The 23,659-nt window shown below is 38.0% G+C and overlaps 1 protein-coding gene across 1 annotated transcript in view; it reads right to left on the minus strand.

Annotated features, from left to right (window-relative positions):
• Positions 1–495: 495 nt before the first annotated feature.
• The window catches only part of LOC309648385 (uncharacterized protein), a gene marked incomplete at its 5' end in the record, with an annotated part of 48,689 nt that continues 25,525 nt past the window's right edge, over positions 496–23,659 (minus strand). Inside the window, 2 exons of the mRNA XM_082436878.1 lie at positions 496–6,120; positions 18,131–18,233. Of these exons, the coding sequence (XP_082293004.1) occupies positions 5,732–6,120; positions 18,131–18,233 (492 nt within the window). The 3' untranslated portion in view covers positions 496–5,731. The remainder of the gene's footprint in view (positions 6,121–18,130; positions 18,234–23,659) is intronic.

Here is a 23,659-nt window from a genome sequence, read left to right on the forward strand (position 1 = left end):
CAGAAGTGGCATCACATCAATTCTGCTATATTCTATTAGAAGCAAGTCACTAAGTCCAGCCCACACTCAATGAGAGGAAATTACACAAGGGCAAGAACACCAAAAGGCAGAGATCAATGGGAGCCATCTTAGAGGCTGGCTACCCTAAGTGCCATGCATGGAATTATCATCAATCCACTAAGAAGGATGAATAGAAAACTAGAAAGTGCCTGGGTTGCTCATTGTTGAGTAGCACCCCAGTTGTGACCTGCCTCCCTAGATTCCCTATAATGTGAAAGGCAGAAAATAGCTCAAAATAAGATTCAGCTCCACACCCACTAGAATAGATAAAATTAAAGACTAATAACATCAAATGTTAGTGAAAGGGGGTATAAAATACTGTAATTACTTTCGAAAAAGGTCTAGGAAAACTAAATATACACATAGCCTATGACCCGTATTTCCAATCTTAAGTATTTATTCGGGAGAAATGAAAATATATGTCTACAAAAAGACTTGTGCAAGAATATTCATAACAGCTTTATTCATAATGGACCCAAAATGAGGAAAATAACACACAAATGTCTATCAATAGGTAAACATAAATAGATAAACAAATTGTAGTATATTCATTTAATGGAATATGAATCAGCTTTTAAAAGGAACAAATTACTGATACAACAAAATGGATGAATCTCAAAAACATTATGCTCAGTAAAAGAAGCCTTACACAAAAGAGCACATACTGTAGTTCCATTTATATGCAGTTCTAGAACAAGCAAAACTATTCCATGGTAGAAAAAAATCAGAGCAGTGTTTGCCTCTTGGAGGATAAGGGTGGAGATAAAATGAAAAGGGGTATGAGGGAACTTCCTGGGCCGATAGTAATAGTCTGTATCTTAATAGGGGTTTGTGTTACACAAGTATTGGCATTTGTCAAAATGTATTGAAAAGTACTCTTAAGATTTAGGCGTTTTATTGAATTTAAATTTTATCTCAACAAGAACCTTAAGCAAATATTGAACTCTGAGTAATGATATGTATGCTGAAGTATTTAGGGGGAAATGTGCTAATGCCTGCAACTTACATGGAAATGCATAAAAAAAATATGGCTACATGGGTAGATAAGTGATAAAGCAAATACAGTATAGTAAAATGTCAGTGGTACAATCTAGGCTGTTGGCATACAGGTGTCCACTGTAAAATTTAAGTATTTTGTATGTCTGAAAATTTTCATAAATTATAGAAAACAAGACCTACTTTTTAAACCACTGTTCATTAGGTTTTCAATTATCTGCTGTCAAACATATTCCTTGCTTACACCATTACCAAAACAAGGGTTTTCTACAAAATGGATGATACTGGCCCTGACACTTATTCATTCATTTAATACTTACTAGGTACCTACTATGTGCTGGACCTTGTGCTCTTGATGGGGATACAACCTTGTGAGTAAAATAAAGTTCCTGCTGTTGTGAATCTCATACAAACACATACTATTATACAAATAAATATATAACTACAGTGATCACAATTATGAAGGTACTATTCTGGGGCTTCCCTGTGGAAGTGGAGACTTCCTGGAGGAAATATGCATGATGGGTAGAGTTAGTGAGGTAAAGAGGATTAGCAAATATTCAGCCAGAAGGAACAGCATGGGCAAATTAACTGAGGTAAAAGGAAATGAAAGGAAGCTATTATGGCCGAAGCACCAAAAGAAAGAGGAAGAGAGAATCTGACATACTGAGGATGGGTGCTGGAAAAGACCACTTTCCACTGGCTTTCGATGCTACTTCTAACTTTGTCAAGATCCTTCATGTGTGCTGTTGAAGTGGCTGTAGGTGCTCTAGTCTCATAGTAAGCAACTAGACCAGGCAGGAACTTTTTTTTTTTAATTTCCTTTGATTTATTTATTTTTGGCTGCATTGGGTCTTCGTTGCTGTGCGTGGGCTTTCTCTAGTTGCGGCGAGTGGCGGCTACTCTTTGTTGCAGTGCACAGGCTTCTCATTGCAGTGGCTTCTCTTGTTGTGCGGAGCACGGGCTTCACTAGCTGTGGCTCGCGGGCTCTAGAGCACAGGCTCAGTAGTTATGGCGCAGGGGCTTAGTTGCTCCTTAGCATGTGGGATCTTCCTGGACGAGGGCTCGAACCTGTGTCCCCTGCATTGGCAGGCAGATTCTTAACCGCTGCGCCACCGGGGAAGTCCTCAGGAACTATTCTAATACAGGTATTATGTACTTGAGAAACCAAAATGGCCATTCAAAGCCTTTTTTTTTTTTTTTTTGGCCGTGCCGCTCGCCTTGTGGGATCTTAGTTCCCCAACGACGGATCGAACCAAGACCCTTGTCAGTGAAAGTGCGGAGTCTTAACCACTGGACCACCGGGGAATTCCCTCAAAGCCATTTTTTATCCCCTTTTGTAATTACAACCCAAGTTCCTGGGGGGTAAGGGCAGGTGAGATGTAACAGCCTCCATCTCAACTCCTTTATTTTGACACTCAAACAAACCAAAGTTTCTACCAAGGAACCTTTTAAAGCTTTTCTTTCTTTTCTGGGAAAGGATAACAAGAGCACTAGGCTGCTTGGGAGGTCTTGTGTATAAAATTTCTCATTTTTCTTGAAACCCAATATAGCTCCTAAATTAAAGAGTTATAAGTTTAAAGCTGTAGTTCCTACTTTTCCAAAGCAACGGAGAGATGATCATCACAATGATGAAAATGTAGTCATTTTGTGTTGATTCTGTTCACATTATACTCCATATTTCCAAAAAGGAATGGTCTATGATTTTTTTAAAAAAAGATACAAATAATAGACAAAGAAGATGCCATCTTTGTCCTGAAAGAGAGCTTTTCTTTTCTTCCTGTGAGGCCAATAACACACTGGGTCAGGGAACACTCATTGCAGGAAAGCCACAGGCTCAACTCAAGAAGCCAGCCCTCCTTTACAGCTGAGTACCTCTGGACAGTACGAGACAGGTACCAGCCTTCGCTGAGCACTGAACTCAGCCCACTGGCCTGCCCTGAACACAGAGGGGCTTCCAGAGGTGTCTTACGCCTCGCTTTGCCTCCTTTTGCTTTTTCTCTCATAGTATTAAATACTACTTATTGGGCATCTACTCTGTGCCTGTCCTTTACATTAATTGTCCCTCTTCCTCCCCAAGCCCTGCAAAGGTTACAGTTAAATAAAGTAAGGCTCAGGGAGCATTATCAGTCAGGATTTTTTTTTTTCCAAACAGAAAACCCAACTCAAAATGGCTTAAGCAAAAAGGGTTACTGGCTCACATAACCAAAAAACACTAATAAGTAGTACCAGTTTCAGGCACAACTGGATCCATGTCCTCACAAGAACCACAGGGCCCGTTTCTCTCTCTTGGGTCTACACCCCTTGTTGGAGATGGTAGGGAAGATGGCTAAGATAGCCATCCTATATTTGCTCCTTTTCCTGTCTCATCATGTTTCACTGCTCCTATTTGGGTTTCCTACCCATCCAGGAACCACTGATTTGGGCTGGACAAAGATATCCACTGATTGTTTTAGACCAAAATTCAGCATCCAGTCCTGGAAGTCTGACAAGGGGTCTGAGAATTGAGGGAAGGATAGATGGGTCATAAAACAACTACCATCCAGAAACACCACTTCTTTCCCATTGGCCAAGCCACTGCCTCTCACCCTGTTACCATTTAGCCTCACCCTTGTGCTGCCTTTGAAATAAAGTCTTTCCCACACTTCCGGTCTTAGTCCTCTTACCCTATCAGTCTGAACTAATCAGAAGCTTTACTCTCCTGGGAGTAAGCAAGAGTCCACAGAAACTCTGTAGATTCCTTGATAAACCCAAAGATGGAGTAGTAAATGAGCAGGTGACTCCCAACCAGGGCATCCAGCCAAGGGAATAAATTAGGACTGAAAGCACCCTATGCTCTGCTCACCAAGCCATGTGTCATGGTGCAGGGTTGCATCTACCCAAAGGAAAGGACAATTTTTTTTTTTTCTTTTTTGCAGTAAACCATCCCATGGTCCTTAATCCTTGGGCTCATAGTCAATTCTACTTTTAGGGAATTTCCATTCCATCTCTCCCTCCATTTCCCTTCTTCCCTCCCTTTCTGTGTCTCTCTCTCCCTCCAGGTAAGATCCATTCCAGGATGTCCTCTCACCTCTTAACCTTTCAAGATTCCTTAACTCTCCTCTCCTTCATGGATTAGACATAGCAGGTTGTCATGAGCGAAAGAGGCAAGAAGAGGACCATCCTGGTATCTTTATCCCAACTTAATCCCTAGATGCCACAAAAAGTAACTGCAATCTAGTTAAAAAATCATAAAGAGGCCATTAATTATGGTCTCTCACAGGCCACCTACATTTTTAAAAAATATAAAATCAGAATGGAAAACATATGAAAGAAAGGACTGGCTCTGTGTGACAGAGTATTACACCCAAAAGCATCACTGAGCCATGTGTGCATGCCTTCTAGTGTTAGAAACATACTTTCATTTCTTTAGTCAAAAAATATTTTCTGAGAGGACTTCCCTGGTGGCGCAGTGGTTAAGAATCCGCCTGCCAATTCAGGGGACACGGGTTCAAGCCCTGGTCCGGGAAGATCCCACATGCCACAGAGCAACTAAGCCTGTGCACCGCAACTACTGAGCCTGCGCTCTAGAGCCCACGAGCCACAACTACTGAAGCCTGCGCGTCTAGAGCCCATGTTCTGCAACAAGGGAAGCCACCACAATGAGAAGCCTGTCCACTGCAACGAAGAGTAGCCTCCACTCACTGCACCTAGAGAAAGCCCACGTGCAGCAACAAAAACCCAGAGCAGCCAAAAATTAATTAATTAATTTAAAAAAAATTTTTTTTCTGAGAGCCTCAGAGCCTCTGATGAGGCAGCTCATCTCCCTGGAACCCACTTTACCCAGACCTTTGCATGGCTGACCCCTAAGCATCTTTCACACACACATACACTCCACATTCCTCCAGTGAAGAAGCCCAAAGCTCAGGGGCAGCTTGTAGTTTTCCATACCTTAGGTACCTTTCAGTCTTCACATTCTGCCAGGGTCTGGGAAGGTATCAAGTTGAACCACATGAAATTGCCTTTTTATGGGTCAAATGAAAATGTTAAATATTTTGGAGAAAAAGAAAAGCTTTATTCAACCAAACTATGCACTGTTAGCATTAACTGCTTTCCCCAAATATTAAATGGTATATACCATATTTATAAAATTTAGCATTGTTAATGTTTATTCAAATCCTCCAATTACTGCTTCTCAATTGGAGGAAGTTTTGTTTCTCAGAAAGAGTTCCAAATGACAGAAAAGGTGGTAATTGGTTGAAAAAAAGTCAGGTGAATATGATGAATGTAGGAAAATTTCTTAGTTCAATTCAGTTAACTTCTCTATGATGGTTTGTGATTTCTGTGGTCAAATGTTGTCATGCAACAGTATAGGTCCATGTTTGCTAACCAATATAGAGTGCTTTTAGATCACCTTTTTTGATATATAATTTCAACTTTTTGACAGTAAGATGCTACTGTTAGTTATACCTGGGTTAAAAAGCGGTAATGAAACACTCTTTGTAGACCACCAGACATTACCAGAACCTTTTTTGGTTGCAGTGATTGTTTGAACACATTCGGGAACTTCATCAAAATCCAACCATTGCCCCAACTACTTTCAATTTCATTTTTTATCAGAGCTTATGATCCTCTCCAAAATATGTCTCTGTTCTTTCAAATCTTAAGGGATGAGCATACCTCTAACCATCTGAGTTTATGATAGTCCATTAACTGGTGTGGTACCTACCCACTTGTCCAATTTCTTCACCTTTCCTATTGCAGCCAGGTGTCGAGAAATTGTTGTAGCAGAAACTCCTAAGTCTGCTGCAAGACCTCGAATTGCTGTTCTGGGGTTAGCTTCCACCATGGCTCTCAACTGATCTTCATTTAAAACAGATTTGGGTCTCCCTCGAGGCTCATTTTTCAGACTCAGATCCCCAGAACGAAATTTTTCAAACCACCATCGGATAGTCCTTTCACTAACAGAGCCTTCTCCAAAGACAGAATTGATGTTTCTACTTGCCGTGGCTGCACTATGTCCTAGTTTAAATTCATATAAAAAAAGTATTCGTAAATCTTTCGAAGACATGGTATTGTTCACTTCTGTAGAGAAAATAAACAATAAAAACTCAATCATCAAAGAAAACCAAATCTATATAAAATACTATACTTAGATTCTATACAAAACTTTTGTTTCTCCTCAAATTTTCACTCACTAATTTTACTGTCCATCAGTGCATCTTGTCTGCAACAATAATTACTGTTTAGCTAATGCTGGCTTTCTACTTCCTGCAATTCTTCCACAGTTATTAATTGAAATTCTACTATAAAGGAAGAACTGTCCCTTCCCCCGCCCCATTTTTAAATTTATATCAGCATGGACTCATGGATACTTACTTTATTAATTCAATGATATCATTATTTCTTTTGCTCAAATTGTTCCAGCTTTGGTCATTAGGAACTCCTACAGGTTGGCTCCCATGTTCCTTCAACAATATTCCCCCTTTTCTTTCTTTTTTTTTTTTTTTAAGCATTTTGTTATTATCTGGCACACCTAAAGATTTTCCAGGCACCTTTACCCCATCTAAGTCCTGCAGTCGACCACTTCTCTAAAGAGCCCTGGTTCCTTTTATTGGAGAATCATACTTAGAAATAAAAAATTGGATGCTAAGTTTGTTCATTACTGCTGAGGTGTCATCACTTCTAGTTCCTCACAGTGGACAGAGTTAGGAAATATATGTATGCATACTAACGCACACATATAGTGATATCGCAGATTCCAATCCAACCCAACAGAGTTCATTTTAGCCTCCTCCTCTCCTTATGAGAAACCCAGTTCTTATTATCTAAAAACATATTTACCTATTTGTTCAGTTAGTATACACATAAAGCATAGATAGAATTGCTAATCTATACCCCTGTGAGAAATACATTTACTGACTAGATTACAGCATTAATGCACAATTTTTTTATGTCTTCAACATTACAGTATCCAGTCAAGATGATATTTTTCAAAATTACTTGGGTTAGTTCTTTTCTTCCCCATCCTATTCAATGTCACTCCTTCCTCATTCCTACTACCGAATTCCCGCCTCTCCATTTCCTTGCACCCCTTTCCCACCTACCCCCTATAGGTTACCAGTAACTTCATTTTCTGGTTTAACCCCCCGGTACTGATATTGCACAGATGAACAGATATATGTGTATTGTCTTATATCTCCTTTCTTACATAAAAGGCAGTATGCTATAAGTACTATTGTGCTTTACTTTTTTCACTTAACTGTATATTCTCAAAAACACTCCATATCCACATCTCCATTGATAGAGATCATCCTCATTCTTTTCTTACAGCTCCATTATTCCACTGTATGGATACACAACAGTTTAATTACTTTCCTATGTATAGGCATTTAGATTGTGTCCGATATTTTGTAGTTATATACAATGCTGTAATGAATATCTGCATATGTATTTTCATATTGTTGGAGATATATCTTCATGGTAGATTCCCAGAAATGGTCTTGCTGGGTAAATAAATACCTATGTAGTATTTTTAGGTATTGCCAAATCTCCCTTCAGAAGGAGAATTATAAAAATTATAACAATTATAACAATTTTTATTCTCACCAGCAATGTATGAGAGCACCTGTTTCCCCACAGCTTCACCAACAAAGAATACTGTCATATTTTTAAATTTTTGCCATTGATAGGTATTGTTTTAATTTGCATTTCTCTAATTATGAGTGAATGTTAACTTTTTTTCATATATTTGAGAGTCATGTTTATGGCTTATTTTTTGTGAGTTGTCTGTTCATGGCTAATTCTCACTTTTCTATCTGGTTGTTATAACTTGGTTGTTATAACTTTTTCTCTCAATTTTTAAGACCTCTTTGTAGATAAAAAATATTGTTAATAAGGACCTACTGTATAGCACAGGGAACTCTACTCAATACTCTATAATAACCTATATGGGAAAAGAATCTAAAAAAGAGTGGATATATGTATATGTATAACTGATTCACTTTGCTGTACAGCAGAAACTAACAATTGTAAATCAACTGTACTCCAATAAAAATTAATTTAAAAAAAGAATTAAAGAAGTATTCTCATCTAAAAAAAAATTATCCTTTTTTGTGGCATTACATTGTGAATACTTTTTCCCACAAACTTCTTTTATGGGATTTTTGTCATGCAAGAATTTAATTTAGTGAAATTTATCACTTTTCTTTTAACGCTTCTGGATTTTAAGTCAGAGTTAAATACCCTTACTTTCTACACCAAGATTATAGAGGAATTAGTTCATGTTAGCAGTGGATTAAGGTGAACTTTTAAATAATGTCACAGGGACAAATGGGTAGCCATTTGGAAAATGCTAAAAGTAGATCATTCATTATTCCATGATAAAAGTAGACCATTTTCCAAATGGCTACCCATTTGTCCCTGCACTAGTATTAAAAGGTCTATTTTACCCGTAGCTAATGTCATATTCACAGATGAACAACTGAAAACTTTCCCCCTAAGATCAGGAACAAGATAAGGATGCTCACTTTCACTGCTGCTATTCAACGTTGTACTTAGAAGTTTTAGCCAGAGCTATTAGACAAGGAAAAGAAATAAAAGGCATCCAAATTGGAAAGGAAGAGGTAAAACTATCTCTATTCATAAATGACATGATCCTATACATAGAAAATTCCAAAGAATCCATAAGAAAGCCACCAGAGCTAATAAACAAGTTTAGCAAAGTTGTAGGGTCCAAGAACAAAAATCAGTTTTGTTTTATACACCAGCAATGAATAATCTGAAGAGAAAATTAAGAAAGCAATTCCATTTATAATAGCATCAAAAATAATAAAACACTTAGGGGTAAATCTAACGAAGAAGGTAAAAGACTTATTGCTGAAAACATTGCTGAAAGAAATTAAAGAATGAAAAGACAACTGTGTTCATGGATAGGAAGATTTACAATTGTTAACATGTCAGTATTACCCAAAACAATCTACAGATTCAAACACAATCCCTATCAAAATTCCAATAGTCTTTTTCACAGAAATGGAAAAGCAGATACTCATTTTCATACGGAATTGCAAGGGACCCTGAATAATCAAAATAATCTTGAAAAAGAAGAAGAAAGCTGGAGGACTCACATTTCCGAACTTTGAAACTTAATACAAAGCTACAGTAATTAAAACTATGGTATAGGCATAAGGACAAACATAAAGACCAGTGGAATAGGAAGTCTAGAAACAAACCCTCACACATATGGTCAACTGATTTTTTGACAAGACAGTCCAGTGGTTAAGACTCCGTGCTTCCACTTCAGGGGGCACAGGTTCAATCCGTGGTGGGGAACTAAGATCCTGCATGCTGTGTGGTGCAGCCAAAAATATATATATATATTTTTTTGACAAGGTCATGTCAAGACCTTTCAGTGGGAAAGGACAGTTTTTCAACAAATGGTACTGGGAAAACTGTATATCCACATGCAAAAGAATGAAGTTGGACCCTAACCCACACTATATACAAAAATTAACTCAAAATGGATCAGAGACCTAAATGTAAAAACTAAAACTAAACCAGTCTTAGAAGAAAACCTTGGGGAAAATTTTCATGACATTGAATTTGGCAACAATTAAAGTAAAAATAGGTAAACTGAATTACATTAAAATTTAAAACTTCCATGCTAAGGACACAATCAACAGAGTGAAAAGGCAACCTACAGAATGGAAGAAAATCATATATCTAATAAATGGTTAAATATCCAGAATATATAAAGAACTCTTACAACTCAATAACAACAACAAAAAACAAATAACCTGATTAAAAAATGGGCAAAAGACTTGAATAAATATTTCTCCAACGAATATACACACATGGCCAACAAGTATATGAAAAAATGCTCAACATCACAAATCATTAGGGAAATGCAAATCAAAACCACAATGAAATATCACCTCACACCCATCAGGCTGGCTGTTAACAATAACAAAACAACAGAAAATAACAAGAGTTGGCAAAGATGCAGAGAAATTGGAACCCTTGGGTACTGTTGGTGGGAATGTAAAATGGTGCAGCTGCTATGGAAAACAGTATGTTGGTTCCTTCAAAAATTAAAAATAGAATTACCGGGACTTCCCTGGTGGCGCAGTGGTTAAGAATCTGCCTGCCAATGCAGGGGACACAGGTTTAAGCCCTGGACAGGGAAGATCCCACATGTCGCCGAGCAACTAAGCCCATGTGCCACAACTACTGAGCCTGTACTCTAGAGCCCGCGAGCGCCACAACTACTGAGCCCGTGCTCTAGAGCCTGCGAGCCACAACTACTGAGCCCGCGTGCCACAATTACTGAAGCCCGCGTGCCTAGAGCCTGTGCTCCACAACAAGTGAAGCCACCGCAATGAGAAGCCTGTGCACCGCAACAAAGAGTAGCCCCCACTCGCTGCAACCAGAGAAAGCCGGCACACAGCAACAAAGACCCAACGCAGCCAAAAATAAATAAATAAATAAATTTATTTTTTAAAAAATTTTTTTAATAAATAAATAAATAAAACTAGAATTGCCATATGATCCAGTAATTCCACTTCTGGGAATATATCCAAAAGAATTGAAAGCAGAGTCTCAGAGAGCTATCTGTAAACCCAAATTCATAGCAGGATTATTCACAATAGCCAAAAGGTAGAAGCAACCCAAATGTCCATCAAACAATGACTGCATAAACAAAATATGGTAAATACACAGTGGAATATTATTCAGCCTAAAAAAGGAAGTAAATTCTGACACATGCTGCAAAATGAACCCTGAAGACATTATGCTAAGTGAAATAAACCAATCACAAAAAGACAAATACTGTATGATTCTACTTATATGAGGTACCTAGAGTAATCATATTCATAGAGATACAAAGTAAAATAGAGGTTACCAGAGGCTGTGGGGGAGGGGAAAATGGCAAATTGTTGTTTAATGGGTATAGAGTTTCAGATTTGGGAGATAAAATAGTTCTAGAGATCAGTTGCACAAAGATGTATATATACTTACTACTACAAAACTATACACTTAAAAATGGTTAAGATGGGGACTTCCCTGGTGGTCCAGTGGGTAAGACTCCGCACTCCCAATGCGGGGGACCAGGGTTCAAACCCTGGTAGAGGAACTAGATCCCGCAAGCATGCTGCAACTAAGACCCGGCACAGCCGAAATAAAATAAATAAATAAAATATTTTTTTAAATGGTTAATGTGGTAAATTTTATATTTTGTGTAAATTTTATATGTTGTGTATTTTACCACAGTTAACAATAAAAATTAATGAAAATTAGATAAATTGGACTTCATCAAAATTAAGAGCTTTGTGCATCAAAGGTCACTATCAAGAAAGTGAAAAGACAATCTACAGAATGGGATAAAATATTTGCAAATCATATATCTGACAGGAGATTAATACTGAGAATATAGGGAATTCCCTGGTGGTCCAGTGGTTACGACTCCACGCTTCCACTGCAGGGGGCATGGGTTCCATCCCTGGTCGGGGAACTAAGATCCCACATGCTGCGGGGCAACTAAGCCCATGGGCCACAACTACTGAGCTCGCATGCCTCAATCAGAGGAGCCCACATGCTGCAAACTACAGAGCCCACGCGCTCTGGAGCCCGCGCACCACAACTAGAGAGAGAAAACATGCACGCCACACTACAGAGAAGTCCACGCGTCACAACGAAGAGCCCGCCACAACGAAAAAGATCCCGCACGCCTCAACAAAGCCCCTACGTGCCGCAACTAAGACCCGATGCAGCCAAAAATTAAAAAAAAAAAAGAATTCTAGACTTTGAGGGGTAAATTAAAAAAACAAACAGAGATCAGATTTGTGGTTACCAGAGGTGGGGGGGAAGGGGAATTGGATGAAGTACACAAAAAGTACACATATCCAATTATAAGGTAAATAAGTACTAGGGATGTGATGTACAACATGGTAAATATAATTAACTCTGCTGTATGTTACATATGAAAGTTGTTAAGAGAGTAAATCTTAAGAATTCTCATCAGAAGGAATTTTCTGTTTCTTTTATTTTGTATCTATATGAGATGATGGATGTTCACCAAACTTACTGTGGTCATCATATCATGATGTATGAAAGTCAAATCATTTTGCTGTACACCTTAAACTTATACAGTGCTGTATGTAAATTATGTCTCAATAAAACTGGAAGAAAAAAAAAAAAAAACCCTAGTAGACTTTGCACTAACCTCAGAGGCTGTTTACTTAGGGCAAGATTTAAGAATTACCTTAAAGAAGATTATTTAATCCTGAAGATGGCTGGCCAGATCACATGGAATTATTGGGAAGGCTTGAGAAAAAAACAAATGGAACAAAAAATAATAATTCATTCAATGGTGTAATTCAATGGTTTTTAGTATATTCCCAGGGCTGTGAATCTAATTTTAGAACATTTCTTGCTCCACCTCCCACAAGAGAAACTCTGTACCCATTAAGTTATTCCCCATTCTCTCTCTATCCCTTTCCCAGCCCTAAACTATTAATCTATTTTCTGTCTATAAATTTGCCTATGTGGATGTTTCCTATAGTTGGAATCGTACAGTATGTGATCTTTTGTGACTAGCTTCTTTCACGTAATATATTTTCAAGTCATTCACGTTGCAGCATATATCATTACTTCCTTTCTTTTCATTGTCAAATAATATTTCATTATATGGATATACCACATTTGTTTATCAAATAGACATCAGGACTCTTTCCATTTTTTAGCTATTATGAATAATGCTGCTAATAACAGCATGTACAAGCATGATTCATGTATAAGTTTTTGTGTAGACATAGGTTTTCAATTCTCTCAAGTATATACCTAAGAGTGGAATTGCTGGATCACATTGGATCACTCTGTTTAACCATTTGAGAAACTGGCAGACTGTTTTCAAAGTGGCTGCACCATTTTACATTCCTATCAGCAGTGTATGAGCGTTTCAATTTTCCACTTTCTTTACCAACAGTTGTTATTTCCTGTCTTTTTTATTATTGCCATCTTTTTTTGTTATTGCCATCAGTGTGTGAAACAGTATCTCATGATTTTGATTTGCATTTCTCCAATGCTGAATATCTTTTCATGTACTTATTGGCCATTTGTATATCTTCTCTAGACAAATTCTATTCAAATCCTATGCCCATTTTTAAAATTGGGTTATTTCTTTTCACTATTTTTTTTTAACATCTTTATTGTTGTATAATTGCTTTACAATGGTGTGTTAGTTTCTGCTTTATAACAAAGTGAATCAGTTATACATATACATATATCTCCATATCTCCTCCCTCTTGCGTCTCCCTCCCTCCCACCCTCCCTATCCCACCCCTCTAGGTGGTCACAAAGCACCAAGCTGATCTCCCTGTGCTATGCGGCTGCTTCCCACTAGCTATCTATTTTACGTTTGGTAGTGTATGTATGTCCATGCCACTCTCTCACTTTGTCCCAGCTTACCCTTCCCTCTCCCTGTGTCCTCAAGTCCATTCTCTAGTAGGTCTGCGTCTTTATTCCCATCTTGCCCCTAGGTTCTTCATGACTTTTTTTTTTTTTTTAGATTCCATATATATGTGTTAGCATACGGTATTTGTTTTTCTCTTTCTGACTTACTTCACTCTGTATGACAGTCTCTAGATCCATCCACGTCTCTCAAATGACCCAATTTTGTTCCTTTTTATGGCTGAGTAATATTCCATTGTGTATATGTGCCACATCTTCTTTATCCAGTCATCTGTCGATGGACACTTTGGTTGCTTCCATGTCCTGGCTATCTCTTTTCACTATTGAAGTGTAAGAGGTCTTTATATATTCTGGACACAAGTCCTTCTCAGATATGTGATCTGCAAATAGTTTTTCCCATTCTGTGAACTGTCTTTTCACTTTCTTGATGATATCATTTGCAGCAAAAAAAGTTTTAAATTTTTATATAGTCCAATTTATTTTTTGTTTTGTCACTTGTGCTTTGGTGTCATATTTAAGAAACCACCGCCTAACCTAAGGTCACAAGGACTTACTTTACTGCTGTTTTCCTTGAAGAGTTTTATAGTTTGATTAGCTCTTACACTTAGGCTTATGATCTAATTTGAATTAATTTTTGTGTATGCTGTGAGATAGAGGCCCAACTTCATTCTTTCACATGTAGATATCCAGCAGGGTGTACTAACACTATTTGTTGAAAAGATTTTCTTTCCCATTTAATTTCCTCGGGACCCTTACTGAAAGTCAATTGACAATTTTCTTGGTTATTTTTTGCATGTTTGTTTTTCCGTATGAACTTTAAAATCAGTCTGTCTAACTCAATAAAATAACTCAGATTTTTTATGAAGGTTGCATTGAGTTTATAAATTAACTTAGGGAGGATTGACATCTTCAAGTTTTGCCATTTGTTTAAATCTGCTTTAGTATCTTTCAGGGGTGTTTGAAAGTTTCGTTGTATAGGTTTTGCACCTTATTAAATTTATTCCTAAGTATTTAATCTTCTATTTTGCTGTTGTAAATGGGCTTTTCTCTAACATTATGTTCTGTTTACTGTAAGTATATAGTCAGACCTCGGAAATATTGCAGGTTTGGTTCCAGACCGTGGCAATAATGAATATTGCAATAAAGCAAGTCACACAGATATTCTGGCTGCCCAGTGCATGTTTATATTATATTGTAGCTTATTAAGTGTGCAATAGCCTTACGTATAAAAAATGTACATACCTTAATTTAAAAATACTTTATTGCTAGAAAATGCTACCCATCATCTGAGCCTTCAGTCATTCTCTTTTTGCTGGTGGAGGCTCTTGCCTTGATGTTGACGGCTGCTGACTGATCAGGGTGGTGGTTGCTGAAGGCTGGGGGGGCTGTGGCAATTTCTTAAAATAAGACAAAAGGAAAGAAATTTGCCACATCAACTGACTCTTCCTTTTGTTGCAGGAAGGGGGACCCCTTCCAGGGCCCGAGAGTGGGCTCTTGTCTAACACTCAGAAATGAATTGTCCGAGGAGACACACGTGCTGACAAAGCAAGAGACTTTATTGGGAAGGGGCGCCCGGGTGGAGAGCAGCAGGGTAAGGGAACGCAGGAGAACTGCTCTGCCACGTGGCTTGCAGTCTCGGGTTTTATCGTATGGGGTTAGTTTCCCAGTTGTCTCTGGCCAATCACTCTGACTCAGGGTCCTTCCTGGTGGCATGTGTATTGTTCAGCCAAGATGGATTCCAGTGAGAAGGATTCTGGGAGGTTGGCAGGACATATGGACTGGAGTCTCCTCTCTCCTTTTGACCTTTCCCGAATTATTCTGGTCAGTGGTAGCTTGTTAGTTCCACGTTCCTTACCAGGACCTCCTGTTGTAAGATAATTCACGCAAATGTCTACTATCTTGCCTGGCCAGGGCGGGCAGTTTCGGTCAGTGGTTCCCCTAACACTTTCATGAACGATTTCTCTGTAGCATGCAATGCTGCTTGAGAGCATTTTACTCCTAGTAGAACTTCTTTCAAAACTGGATTCAAGGGCTTCCCTGGTGGCGCAGTAGTTGAGAGTCTGCCTGCCAATGCAGGGGACACGGGTTCGAGCCCTGGTCTGGGAAGATCCCACATGCCGCGGAGCAACTGGGCCTGTGAGCCACAATTACTGAGCCTGCGCGTCTGGAGCCTGTGCTCCGCAACAAGAGAGGCCATGATAGTGAGAGGCCCGCGCACCACGATGAAGAGTGGCCCCCGCTTGCCACAACTAGAGAAAGCCCTCGCACAGAAACGAAGACCCAGCACAGCCATAAATAAATAAATAAATAAATAAATAAATAAAGTGGAAAGTCATTCTTAAAACAAACAAAAACTTTTCAAACCCTGCCTCTGCTTTATCAACAAAGTTTATATAATATTCTAAATTATTTGTTGTCATTTCAACAATCTTCACAGCATTTTTACCAGGAATAGATTCCATCTCAAGAAACCACTTTCTCTGCTCACCCATAAAAGAAACTCCTCATCTGCTAAAAAGTTTTATCATGAGATTGCAGCAATTCAGTCACATCTTCAAACACCACTTCTAATTTTGTGAAAATTAACAAAATGTGACACAGAGACACAAAGTAAGCAAATGCTACTGGGAAAATGGCACCTAAAGACATGTTTGATGCAGTGTTGCCACAAATCTTCAATTTACCAAAATGCAGTTATCTGTGAGACTCTATAAAGCAAAGCAAAATGAAATGAGGTATGCCTGCATTATGAAAGCTGATTTTTGTTTGTTAATTTTAAATCCTGCTCCTTCAGTGAATTCTTTCACTGTTTGAGTTAGTTTTATTACTGATTCTCTGGGGTCCATGTACACTATGACCTACAAATAGTTACTGTTTTACTTCTTTTATGCCTCTTACAGATTTCTCTTATTTAACTGCCTTGGCGAATTTACTTCTAATATAATACTGAACAGTAGTGGAGACAGTGGGGATGCTTGCCTTGTTCCTGATCTTAATGGATATGTCTGTAGTGTTTCCCCATTTAAGTAAAACACTAACTTTAACACTAAGATATATACTTTATCAAGTTAAAGTATTCTTCAATTCCTACTTTCTTGAGTGTCTCTATTATGAATGAGTACTGAATTTTGCCAAAGACTTTCTCAGCATCTATAGAGATAACCTGATGAGATTTTTTTCCTTATACTTATTAATATGACATATGATATTAATAGATTTCCTTATATTATACTGATGGGGCCAAGTGTGCCACTCTGACATGTGGATTATTTTGAGCTAAAAACAATCAAAGCACAAAAGACTCAGGAAGAAACTTTGAACTTCCCTCTTAAATGCCTAAAAGAATTTAAGATATGAAGCCTGTCCCAGGAAGAAGCTATCACCATAGATAACTATAGTTAAGTATTAGGTGTGGTAGAGGGAGGAACCTAGCAAAGCTAGGTTTGATCAAATTCCTCTCTGTGTCCCACTAGCTTTGGGCAAACATTTGTTAACCAAACATTAACTCTTTTTATCTTCCTGTGAATTACCTTACTTCCCCTTGAAGCTTCAGATCCCTATGGCCTTCTCCCTAGTCCAGAATATATACATACCTCACCTTGCCTTCTGTGAAGTTCTTTATACTTATGTAGATTCCCATGCACATGTAATAAACTTGATTTTCTCCCGTTAATCTGCCTTATATCATTTTAATTGCCAGACATAAGAACGAAGAGGGGAAGGAGGGGAAATTTCTCCTCCCCCGTAGTACCAACTTTGCACTCCTGGAATAAATCTAGCCTTAGAACTTTTACCTTTGCTTTTTCCCTCTGCTTTTCCCTGGTTTTCATGTTTAGCCCCTTCATCTATTCAGATCTTAGCTAAAATATTACTTCCTCAGAGATGCATTCCCTGACTACTCAAGCAAAAGTCACCTTCCAGTCATCTTCCAAAACAGTTCCCTATTTTAATTTCCTACCTAGCACTTATTACTAGCTGCTATTTTTCCTATATATTCCATATGTATATTCTTATATATATTTTCCTTTACTGTGATAGCACTGAACCTGTTTTGGGAGTAGATTTATTGCTGTATGCCCAAGATACACAGTACCTGGCACATGTTAGCCACAATAAATTCTGTGATAAATCTACTCCCATTTGGGGTTCACTGTTAGAAATCTGATCTTATCACAGAAAAAGAAAAGAGTAACGAAAACCCACCTTCTCTGAATACATTTCTTGAATAAATCTAGATTTGTCAACTTTAAAGAGAGAGCTATAAACTCAAAATTAAAATCAGCAATATTTTAGATAGTCTAAATCAGTAAACGGAATAAGATAACTGGTACTTTAAAAAATTATATTAATAATAAAACCAAAGTTCTCTTTCTTCCAGTTAACATTTTCAAATTAAAATTCTCACTAAAATTTGTTACAAAGTTTATCAGTATTGCGAAGTAGTTAACATTTAAATTGGATAAAGAACAAATCATCATAAATTGATATACTGTATCAATAAAAGCCAAAGACATACTTCAACAGACTCTAATATTATAATTTAACCAGCAAAAAAAATTTTAACTCACAAAAATTAATTTTAAATTTATATAATAGATACATAAAAGATGAAAAGGTGGTAAACTCTCACGGTTACCTGTAAAAGGTGATGATTTCTCTGAGTGTTTTATTTTTAGAGGTTTCCTATTAATAAATACATAACCACAGGGACAAGATTTACATGCAACAGGCACCTGGAGGGGAAAAAAAACGGAAAAAAATATTACTATTTTACTATTTATTAAACTTCTCAAGTGTTTATGTGGTCTCTTCAACTAAACAATAGTAACTTGAAGGTAGAAATCACATTTATATTTAAACTCTACCTCCTCAAAAATTATTTGAGATAAAAATCACTTCCTTCCCATTCTCCTTTACAGTTCCACACATATAGTAAATGTTCAATATGTGAATGGCCAGGGGAAGAATGTGAAGTACAAAGTTCATTTCCTAAAATGTCAATCTCAGAATAGTTACAACATGGATTAGATGAGAAGAAAGGGATTAGTTAGAAAAATATTACATTTATCCCAGAATGAGAGGCTCTTGGCCCGTTCTGCAATGGCCCGTTCTGCAGTGCTGGCACAGAGAATGTATTAAAAAAAAAAACATTTGACAGAGATTTCAAAGGGAGGAAGGAACAAGACTTAGACACGAATAGATTACTGATAATAAAACAGAACTGAAAATAAGTCTAAGAATTCAAACATGAGAGGGGAAGAGGGTCAGTGCCAATTACAGCAAAAGGACCATTCACAATAGCCAGTTTGAGGGAAAGGAACATGGAAGACTACAGAAAAGGTGTTGAGACATAGGTTCTCCTATTCTCTGCTTGAGGAAAGACCTTGAACAAATCCCATAAGCCCTGCAGGTTTCTGTTTCTTTTCTAAATTTCTTTACTACCTGAAGTAGTCCATGATTTTTACATATTTTTTAAGTGAAAAAACTATTTTATCATTTAACAACTTCACTAAGGTATAATATACAATAAACTACATATATTTAAAATGTACAATTTGATATGTTTTGATATGTGTACATGCCCATGAAACTATCACCACAATCAAGATAGTGAATATATCCATAAGACCCAAAAGTTTCCTCATGCCCCTTTGTAATCCCCCCTCCTACCCTTCCCTCTTAATATCCCCCCCTCAAAATCCCCAGGCAACTACTGATCAGCTTTCTGTTACTATAGATTAGTTTGAATTTTCTAGTTCTATGTAAGTGGAATCATAAGTACATGCTCTTTTTTTTGTTTAGCCTCTTTCATTCAGCATAATTATTTTGAGATTTGTCCACGTTGTTGCATGTAATAAGTTCATTGCTAAATACTATTCCATGTAAGGATATACCACAGTTTGCTTATCCATCAACTTGATGATGTACATATGGAGTATTTCCAGTTTTTAGCTATTACAAACAAAGCTGCTATGTATGTAGCAAATACAAGTCTTTGTATAGGCATACACTTTCTTTCCTCTTGGATAAAGAGCTACTGGCTGGATTATATAGTAGGTAAGTGTTTAACTTTCTAAGAAAACTGCCAAACTATTTTCCAAAGTGGCTGTATCATTTTACATCCTCACCAGCAGTGTATAAGAGAGTTCTAGTTCCTCCACATCCTCAGCAACACTTGGTAGGTTCAGTTTTTAATTTTAGCCAGTCTAGCAGGGTAGTGGGATCTCATTGTGGTAATATCCCTCATGACTAATGATGTTGAACATTTTTTCACGTGCTTATTGTCATCTAGATGTCTACTTTGGTGAAGTGTCTATTCAAATTTTTGCCCATGTTTTAATTAGATTGTTTTCCTATTATTGAGTGTTGAGAGTCCTTTACCTATTCTGGATACAAGTCCCCTTATCAGTGGCTTTCAAAGAGCAGAACTTTTAATTTTGATGAAGTCAGATTTATCATTTTTTTTCTTTTATGGATCATGCTTTTGGTGTGTAATTAACAAACATGTGCCTAACTATGTTCACAAAGATTTTTTACTATTTTCTAGAAGATTCATAGTTTAAAATTTAATTAAAATGTATACTTCAAAATGGTTAAGATAAATTTTATGTCATGTGTATCTTACCACAATAAAAACAAGTGGGAAAAAAGTTTTGTTTTCTGGGTTTTTGCATATGCATATCCAATTGTTCCAGCACCATTTGTTGAAAAAAAATATCCTTTCTCTACCACTGTGCTCACGCTACAGAGATGAATGGACCTCCTATCCAAAATTCGGTTCAGATGTTGACCCTGATGATGCCATCCATGCACCTGGAGGGTATGTAAAGACTTTCATAATGAGGCTTTTTGGGGAGTACAGGGAAGGCTCCCAAGGAGGTCCAAAATGGCTTGAGAGCAGAGAAAGGAGATTGGCTCTGTTTTTATTACAGTTAGGGAAAAGGACTGGGGTGAGGGTTCCTGTATGTGAGAAGCTGTGGCTTACACGGTTTGAACTTTCTGCTGGCATTAAAGAAGAGAGTACCTGAGCTTTCTTAGCAATTTCCCCAGATGTGGGACAGAAGGGGAAAGAAGTGCTGGGGCTTCAAAGCTGTTAACAATCAAATATAAAAAACGGAGTTGGGCATTTTATTACAATTCACTACTGATGTTTAACTGATGACATTCTACTTAATTGAATGTGAACTTGTTTAATTAAGCCATTTTGGCACTATATGAGGTTGGTAGCTTGAGACTAGTAAAGAAGGGGAGAGTTCCACTGAATGCCTTGTTCAGCAGCTCAGCATTGTGTATTTTGAGAAGTGAAATGAGTGCCTTGGTCACTATGGATAATGTATGGAACTCCAGAAGGAATAAGGAATGTCTTAGCGAGGCCTTGTATTGTGGCTTTAGCATGTGCAGAGAAATGTTTGGTTAATATTGGGTGTCTTGTGAGGCAAGAGATTCCCAGAAGTCTTTCTACCCAAAGGGGCAACCTTGAGTAAGGAGTTGTTGCTGCCACTGGCAGGACCAGACAGCCAAACTATTGGCCATGGCCCAAGAGTCAGTAAAAATGTGGAGAGAACTGACTGTTGGCCAGAGCATCTAGTGCTAAGATAATTGAGTGAAGTTTGGCCAGTAGTGCTGACCCTTGGATCCTGTCCTTGATCAGGAACATCCTGCTTAAGGAATTAACAGCAACAGCTTTCCCATGTGCTCCATCAACTGTGATGCCATCCAAAACTGTACAAATTCCCTTTAGTAGTCACTCAGTTGATCCCAAGGGGCTCCCCAAGTATCTAAAGGGTCCAGTAGAGGGGTGACATCCTCCAGCATTATGGCATCTGGCAAAGGACTGAGGACAAGGGAGACCAACCCATCCTATAGGTGGGATATGCCAGAGAGCTCAGGTTTGGCTATACTGTAGGTACTACTTTTGTTTTGGCAAGGAGGCCTTGATGAGGTACTGAGTTTACAGGGTACCGCTTCCATGACCCAAGACATAATAGGCGGCTAAGGAGGGAGCGTCATGGGCTCAGGGCCTATAAAAGCCTCTAATTAATTATACTTCAATAAAGATGTTAAAAAAAAAAAAAGGGGGGGAAAAAAAAGCCTCTAATTGCCAGGAAAATCAGTATGTAACCAGCAATTACTCCTAATGGTGTATAGCATGGGATCAACGAGAGTAGTTTCTTGCATCAAAAGCTTACAGACAATTTATGGCCATAATGGGTAGCCTAGAGACTTCAGGAGGTGTAGAAAGAGGTTGCTAAAGCCTCTACAGTGAAGGTCTTTGGGGCACTAATGTGACTGCTGTTGACTGTTTTTTGCAATTTGGGCAGATTCTAGAGCATTTTGTTATAGGGTCTCCATTCAAGGTATCTGTAAGTAATAGCATAAATGGGCTTAAGTAAAATTTGTAAATGAGGAATATGTTGTCTTCGAGAGCCCAAAAGATGTTAGGCTTATCTGAACACTGGTGAGAGAGTCAACAGCTATTTCTTGACAGTATCAGGGACAGAGCTGTCCCAGCTTACCAAATAATTTTTCAAGACTTTAAGCAAGATGGCAGGGCTTTGTACTATGGCATTATGTGTGGGGCAATGGCCCATGCCCTTTTTGTGAAATCCTTTGTTATTTGTATAGCCTGAATTGAGTGTGTCAAATCAGTCCCCTTGGAGGTTGACATCACTGTGATGTCATATCTATGCTTCTGTAAGAAGCTGGATACTTTTAAGATCTTGCATATAAAGACTGTGTGCGATGGTAGGGCTGTTGAGGTAGATAGGTAAAGGTGTATTATATTCCTTTGAAGGTGTAGGCAAACTATGAATGAGAGATTCTGGAAATAGGCACTAGCCAGAACATATTAGTCAAATCTATGCAAGGTATTTATGAGATATTGATTGGAAGGAGTAAGTAATTTCAATAATAGTGCATATAGAGGCTTTAACAGGTAGGACCATGGCATTAAGGTTGTAGTAATTCACTGTGAGGCGCCATTCATTCTTTCTAAGTTTAAAAATCAGGTAAAATTGGGCTATTAAATGGAGAAGCAGTGAAGATAACCCCCCTTTCTCTAAATAAGTCTTGAATAACAGGTTTCAATTCATCAAGGCCCTGTTTTAACTTTTATTGAGCCATATTAACTATTTTAACTGGGGGAGATGGGGAAGTCCGTGGGGTCCCATTTGGTCAAGCCAATTGTGAGTGCCATAGACTTACTTTTAATGTATTACTTGATAGGTCAGATCATCCATGCCCACTATGGGATATTTTACAGCAGTAGCCGCTATGACTATAGGGAATTCAGGCAAAGCAGTAGTTCTGATAGTTCTCTCTGTGTGGTAACTCTACTAAAAGTATAGGGATATCTTGTTTAAATTTGGTGGGATCCCAGGTATAACTATAATTTGAGCCCCAGTATTAAGGCCATGAAGGTTTGCCAACTGGTATACTTCGGTATATATTAAAGTCAACTCAGAACCTATGTTGTAGAGGCAAAAAGGGCAATAAGAGACCTTTTATCTTTTCATTGCACAAAACCTAATAGGAAATTTTGGATTTCTGATAGAGTTAAATTGTGGACCTGTTTCAGCTTTTTGTTTCCTTGATCTCTCTGAGCTCTTAGCTCTGTCTCCTCAGCTCTTAACTCCGTCTCCTCAACTCTTAGCTCCGTCTGCCATACTACTCCTGAGTTTCCTTTCCCTGTGCCACAGCCAGGAATTCTCTTAAGGTGGTTAGCTAGGGCAATCATAGGGCTCACCTAATTTGTTTCTCAATTCTCAGGGTCACTACCCTACATTGCCTAATGTCAAGTGTCTTGAAAACCACTGTCTTAAATGTTTCATCTGCTTTTTATGGTTGCTGCAGGTGGGAAAATAAATCTGGTCTTTCATCATATTGCTTCTTGTTTAAAGGAAATTATAGATTCACATGCAGTTATAGGAAATACTACAGAGACAGCCCTTATATACTTTGTCTAGTATCCCCCAACAGTAAGATTCTGTAAAACTAGAGTATAATACCAGGGTATAGATATGATACAATCCACCGTGATCTTATTCAGGCATTTCATCATATTTTAGCACGTCAATCCCACGCCAAAAAAAAAAAAAAAAGCTTTTGAAGAGACACTGCCCCCAAGATTTCACTAATGATGATCCTTGAATTAAGAATT

The sequence above is a fragment of the Balaenoptera physalus genome, assembly GCF_965194825.1.
Source record: "Balaenoptera physalus genome assembly, chromosome: 19".
In the NCBI taxonomy this organism is placed as follows: Eukaryota; Metazoa; Chordata; class Mammalia; order Artiodactyla; family Balaenopteridae; genus Balaenoptera; species Balaenoptera physalus.